Genomic DNA, 6,301 nt, shown 5'->3' with positions numbered 1-6,301 from the left:
GGCACGGGGAGCGCTCCGCGGGGCCGAGCGATTCCATTCCGCAGTGTGCGCGGGGGGGGCACGCAGACCCCATCACGGCGCTGCCCCACGGCTCCCGCCCCCAGCCGCCCCCTCAGCTCCCCGCTGCCCCCCAAGCACGGGCCCACCGCTCTGTACAGCTGTTTATTGGGGCGCAGCGCGGGCGTTGCTGCATGCGGGGGGCACGGGGCGGGCCCCGGCCGTGGGACCGCAGCCTCACTGCCGGCCCCCACGGTGTGGGAGCAGTGTGGGGCCGCGGTCCCGCCAACCAGGCCGGGAGCCATGCGGGGGCACACGCGAAGCGCAGGCTCCGAGCGGGGCCGGGGGGCAGCGGGGCTGCGGGCGAAGCGGCGGTGATGTGGGGCAGGCCGCGGGGGTCCCGGCCAGGCCGCGGCCCGGCTAGCTGGTGCCCAGCGGGACCGGTGAGCGGCGGCGCTCCGTGCCTGCCAGGCCCACGTGCCGCCGCTCCTCACTGTGCTCTGAGGGTGACAGCGGGGTCAGGGGGGGGTCCTGCCGCCGTCCAAGGGAGCAGGGATCCCCCACGCCCCGTACCGCTGCCGTCCTCCGGCTCCTCCTCGTCGCCTTCGCCCACCTCGGGGTCCTCGGGGTCTTCGGGGATGTCGGACACCGTCAGAGCCTTCAGGTCCTCACTGCGCTCAGCGATGCCTCCCGCAAAGGACACCTTCTGCCCCCCTGGGGGAAGAGGGAGGGACGGTGGCCAACCGTGGGATGGGGCGGCCACCGCGCTGCCTGCAGCCGGGTCATGGGGATGGCAGCAGTCCTGAATCCCCACGGTGTCCCCATCCCCATGATGGCCCCATCCCTGTCTCCATCCCCATGAAGTCCCCGTCTCCATAGTGTCATTGTCCCCACAGGGTTCCCTGTTCGTGATGTGGCCCCTCCATCACCTCATCCCCAGAGGGTCCCCATCACCATAATGTCCCCAACCTGGCAATGTCCTTGTCCCCATCCCTGTGGAGGCCCCATCCCAGCAGTATCCCCATCCTCAGAGTTCCCATCCATGCGGAGTTACAAACACCATAGTGGAACCATCCCTGGCCCATTCCCACCCCAGTCTCTACAGTGTCCCCAATCCCTCAGTGTTCCCATCCCCGTGGTGTCCCCATTACCTTTCCTCTTGTGTGCCTTGGTGGCAGGGAAGACGCTCCGCTCGGCTCTGGCCTGGCTCCCTAGGGCTACTCGGAAGGGCAGAGATGAGCGCGGAGCAGAGGAGGCATGCCTCCCCCCCAGAGCCAACACGGCCGGGGGGACCGTCTGGCATCAGCATGGCTCCAGGATATGGCAGGGGACACTGCAGCCCCTGTCCCCCCATGGCAGCTGGCAGCACCCAGCCCCATGTCCTGACATCCCCCAGGCTGCAGCAGCCTTTGTCCCCATGTCCCCCATCCCTCTTACCAGGCTCGAGGGCGCTGTCTGGGTCGCAGGCGCGGGCCAGCTCGGGGTCCCCGTCATCGGGCTCTCCGTCAGAGCTGTCCCCCCCAGCCAGGCCACTCTCCAGGTGGGACTGCACGATGCGCTGCACCGCTGTGGGGCACCGGCATCAACCCCCGCTCCGGCACCGGGAGCACTGGGAAGCACTGGGAAGTACTGGGAGAGGCAGAGGGGTGCGGCGTGCCCAGGTCCCCCAGCCCACTGCTCTGCACCCACCCCATATGCCCTCATTCCCTCAGTTTCCCCATCCAGATAGCAGCAGCCTGGGGGCTCAGCCAGCTCCAGGAGCTGCCCCAGAAAGTCCCCTGGGGAGGACCTGGCCTTTGGGGACGGTACCTTTGAGCGAGGGCGGTGTGTAGGCACACGGGTTGGTCCTCTTTGGTTTCAGCAGGCAGCCCTCGCCGGAGGCTCGCTGCAGGACAGAGCAACCAGATGGCATTGGGGACAGGGACCCGGCCACTCCCACATCGGGGACACCCGTGACCCCACGAGGACTGGGTGCCATGATGGGGATCTTACTGTGGGGATCTGGGGATGAGCCCCCCAGGACTGTGACACTTTGGTGAGGGTCCCACATTGGGGACTGGGATGAGACCCCTGAGACTGGGACCCCGTAAGAACACCCTGCAATGGGGACCTGAAGTTGAGCTCCCCATAGTGAGGACTCTGTAACAGAGACCCCCAGTGTAGTGTCCCTGTGATGGGAACACTGCACTACAGACGGGGGGGTCGGTGATGAGGTCCTGAGCTCCACGAGGTCCCTGTGTCACAGCCTGACCCCAGACCCCATTCTCATGTCCCCATCCCCGCGGCGCTTTGTGTCCGTCCCCAGGGCCAGGGGAAGGCAGGGAAGCGATAAGCACTGGGACGGGGCAGGGCGGCAGCACCACAATAACACTGCAGTGACTGTGCTTTGGGGGGGGGGGCTGTGCCGGGGGGCTCAGGGGTGGGCTGGGGGCTGTTGTAGGGACAGAGGTGCACGGCACCCACTCACCTGGTAGGGCAGGGACTCGTCCTCTACATCCGCAGCGCCAGGAGAGAATGGGTGGGTAGGACGGGTGCTGGAGCTGCAGCCCCTGCCCTGTCCCTGCTGCCCCATCCCATGTGTGACCCCCACGGCCCCTCCCCCCCCCCCCCAGCACCATCGCATCCCTGACATCCCATAGCAGACATGACACCAAATCCCATCCTTGCCACCGAGGTCCCATCCCTGCCATCGTGTCCCATTCCTGCCACAACATCACATACACGGACACCTGTCCCACCTCCGCCCTCACGTCCCATCCCTGCCGCTCCATCCCACCTGTGGCACCTTGTCCCATCCCTGCTGCCATGTCCCAGCCCTGCCCACACCTCCCATCCCTGGAGCAGCTGCCTCTGCCTCCAGGGCCACCCGATGTCCCCTCCTGTCCCCAGCCTGGTGCCAGTCTGTGTCCTGACTCACCTGGGGATGAGTGCTCAGAGAGCTGGAACAGCATGGCAGGTGTGGGCCTCCGCCGGCGGATCTGAGGCACAGCAGTGTCACTTGGTCCCCTGTCCCCTACCCAGTGCCCCAGGGCTGAGCCCCACCGTGTCCCCACCCCATGCGGTGCTCAGTAGCACAGGGCAGGGGACAGTGCCCCACAGGGCAGGTGCAGTGCCCCACGGAGGGGCCATGTCCCCATCTTGGGGTCCCCGTGCTGTCACCTACCTTCCCCAGCCCCTCGCAGCCCCCAGCCCCACACAGCTGCAGGTCCAGGGTGCACAGAAGCCGTGTCCTGGAGGTGTTCCCTCAGGCTGGGCACAGTCCCTTGCCTTGTCCCGTCCTGTTCTTGTCCATTCCTGTCCGCTCTGTCCCAGCCGTTCCCTTCTGTCCCACTCCTGTCCTGCCCTATCCCCACGCATAACTCCTGCACAAATCCTCCACCGGCACAGGACCTCCGAGCACTTTGTCCTGTCCCTGTGTCTCCCTGTCCCACCCCATCCCCTTCCCTGTCCTTTGCTCTCTGTACCCCCATCCCATCCGCTCCCCCTTGTCTCCTCCGTCCCTCATCCTATCCCCCCCATTCCTCCTCATCCCTCTCTCCCTGTCCCATCCCTTCCCTCTCTTCTCACGCTGTCCCCGTCCTGTCCCCTGCACAGCTCTCCTCCACCTCGGGGCACCCATGGGACACCAGTGGCTCCGTCACCCCCCGCACCCCACGGTCCCTCACTACCCGGGGTCAGCGGGAACACGGTGCCGTGCCGGGGACCCCACCGTGACCCCGCTGTCTCCCTGTGCTCACCATCTCCACGGCGCGGGGGTCCAGCTGGCTGGGGGGTGCCGGCACTGAGAATTGGATCTTCTTGCGGTCCTTGGGGTCCATGGCTGCAGGGTCTGTGCTGCTGCCCGGTGCCACACGGAGTTCGGCAGCGCCCGGGCTGAGCACGGTGAGGACTGAGCGGCGGGAGGTGGGGAAAGCAGAGCCGCGAGGAGGAGGAGGAGGAGGAGGAAGGAGAGGGAGGGAGGACACGGCTCCTACCAGCGCGCTGCATTATTCATCCCCCGGGCAGGGGGGCTGAGGCCATGGATAATGAGCCCTCGGGGACCCCGGGAGGGGGGCTCGAGCCTGCCGGGCCCCTTAACCCGTTCCCCACCGGGGGGCCACCGCAGTGGCTGTGTGGGACGGGACAGGGCTGCGTGTGGCTGTGGGCATCCGAGTGCCCGGACCCTCAGTTTCCCAGCAAACTGGAGGGCAGTGTGGGCAGCCTGGCTGGGTGGGACACCGTAGGGCACAGCTCTGGGGGCTGCCCCGTGGCGTGGGGACTCCCACTATGGGACAAGGTCTGCCCGGGGGACGTGGCCAGCCCCATAGGGGGCATCTGTGGGGACGGATCCTGTGGGCACATCAGGACACAGCATTCTGAAATGTCCCATTGCCATTGAGCTGAGGGTCCCCCCCACCATGAGCCGTGGTCTGGGGGTGTCACGGAACCAGAAGACCACGCCGTCACCCCGTGCTCTGCATCGCTGTGGTTTTCCCCATGGAAAATTCCCCCAAGCCCAAACTCCTCTCCTGGAAGAGCAGAAGACGCCAAAGCCACCCATCTCCGGTTCCTCTGCTCATAAAATCCAGGTGACTTTGGTCGGGACATGGGGTCGGAGACGCACCCACCCCTGGCACAGCCCCAGCCACGTCCCTGCCATTCCCGTGCTCTGTGCACGGTGCTGCATGTGCCACGCTGCCCTCCCGGCCCTGTGTGGATGTCACACACGGCCGTTGGATGTCACACATGGGACAGGGGGGGCCGGGCGGTGCTGAGAGCATGGAGGAAACCGGAGCAAGGAAGGGGGGGGTGCCGGGCTCTGCCTTCTGATCTCCCGGTGTTCCAACGGCCATGAGTGGCTGCAGGCCAGGAGCTGCGGCTCCAGCAAAATATTTACCCCGGTGGCACAGTGCCATGGAACAGCCGCCCGGCACGGCACGGCACGGCCCCATGTGCACCCACGTGCAGCGTGGTGCAAGCGCAGCCATGGGCTGCCGACGCGGGCACAGCCCTGGGAAAGTGCTGCAGGGGGGTGAAGCCGGGATCCCTTGGCCACCCCGTGCCAAGCTCTGAGCATCCTCCCTGTCCCCATCCTGCTCCCCGTGTGGGACCCGCAGTTGTTATGGCAACAGGTTCCCGGGCTCCTTCCCGCTGCCGTTCCCTCTCCTCCCGCGCACGAAGGCACAGTGTGAGGGGGTGGTCGGGTCCCCTCCCCACTCTGCAGCAGCGTGAGCACCCACGGCCCCACTAACAGCTCTGGGAGCGGCCCCCACCTGTGCCCACTCTGTCCCTGCGGGCACAGCCGGGCTGAGCAATGGGACACGGCAATGGGGATGGGACGTGGTGCTGCAGCCACTGCCCCATGCATGCTTCCATGCACACCCATACTGCAAAATGGCAGTGGTGCGGCCCTGCTCTTTGTGGGGTCAATGTTGGCTGAGCCCTGCAGCTCCCTGGGCTGTTCCGGAGCTGTGCCATGCCATGCCATGCCATGCCGTGCCGTGCCGTGCCGTGCCGTGCCGTGCCGTGCTGTACCGTGGGGGCTGCAGCTCCGTGCAGCAGCGAATCCTCCTGCAGAGAAAGTAAAAATAGCAGCAGGGTGCGGGAGGCAGCGCTCACCCCCCACCTGCCAGCACCGGGAGGAATGGGAGCTTCGGTGCCACTGCAGGGACAGCACAGCCACAGGGACGGGCACTGCGGGGATGGGGAGCCGTGGGGATGTGGGGAGGTGTGGTGGGTGGGATGCTATGGGGGAATGGGGTGCTTCAGGGCCAGGGTGTGGGAGGGGTGCGGTGTTGCGGGGATGGGGATGCATAGGGCCGGAGCACGGTGGGGACACAGCATCGTGGGGACAGGGAATCGTGGGGACAGGGAATCGTGGGCGCAGGTCAGTGTGGGGATGGAGCATCGCGGGGGCAGTGCACGTGGGCGGTGCACGGGAGGATGCCGGGACTCGGTCCGAAAGGTGAGTGCCGGGTGGGCGGGGCCTGGGCAGTGGTGTGGGCGGGGCCACGGGTGGGGCGGGGTCAGGGCGGGGGGTGTCAATGGGTACCTCTGTGCCCCCCGCGCCCCCCACCCCGGGGAACCCTTTCGTCCCATCCACGGCACTCCTCCCAGCTCGGGCTGCTCGGGGTCCTGCAGAGAGTGGGGTTCTGGGGGGGCACTTTTGGGGTCCGCCCCCCTCCTGTGTTTCCCCCCAACCCCCTCACCATCCCCGCAGAGTGCAGCGGGGGCGGCGGGCGGGGGCCGAGCGCTCCCTGGGGTGCAGAGGAGGTGCGGGTGTGGGAACACGCGTGGGAGCGCGCGTGGGAGCAGCGGGGAGGGG

The 6,301-nt window shown here is 67.4% G+C and overlaps 1 protein-coding gene across 1 annotated transcript; it reads right to left on the bottom strand.

Annotated features, from left to right (window-relative positions):
- Positions 1 to 148: 148 nt before the first annotated feature.
- On the bottom strand, positions 149 to 3,888 carry PPP1R1B (protein phosphatase 1 regulatory inhibitor subunit 1B). The gene is made up of 8 exons (XM_424268.8): positions 3,735 to 3,888; positions 2,915 to 2,975; positions 2,465 to 2,487; positions 1,807 to 1,882; positions 1,435 to 1,563; positions 1,149 to 1,214; positions 571 to 711; positions 149 to 497 (listed from the first exon to the last, which is right to left on the bottom strand). Exons 1-8 carry the CDS (start codon positions 3,813 to 3,815, stop codon positions 418 to 420), a joined length of 657 nt encoding a protein of 218 aa, XP_424268.3. The 5' UTR covers positions 3,816 to 3,888; the 3' UTR covers positions 149 to 417.
- Positions 3,889 to 6,301: the final 2,413 nt, after the last annotated feature.

The sequence above is a fragment of the Gallus gallus genome, chromosome 27, assembly GCF_016699485.2.
Source record: "Gallus gallus isolate bGalGal1 chromosome 27, bGalGal1.mat.broiler.GRCg7b, whole genome shotgun sequence".
Taxonomy (NCBI): Eukaryota; Metazoa; Chordata; class Aves; order Galliformes; family Phasianidae; genus Gallus; species Gallus gallus.
This window is presented reverse-complemented; position numbering and strand designations above follow the sequence as displayed.

Bases quoted from the DNA above. Each gene is read 5' to 3' on its own strand.
- PPP1R1B (XM_424268.8), bottom strand. From the start codon at position 3,815: ATGGACCCCAAGGACCGCAAGAAGATCCAATTCTCAGTGCCGGCACCC. The intron at 2,488-2,914 runs GTGAGTCAGGAC...CTGCGGATGTAG, and splicing joins CTCTGAGCACTCATCCCCAG to AGGACGAGTCCCTGCCCTAC. The intron at 1,883-2,464 runs GTGAGTGGGTGC...TCTGTCCTGCAG, and splicing joins ACGAGTCCCTGCCCTACCAG to CGAGCCTCCGGCGAGGGCTG.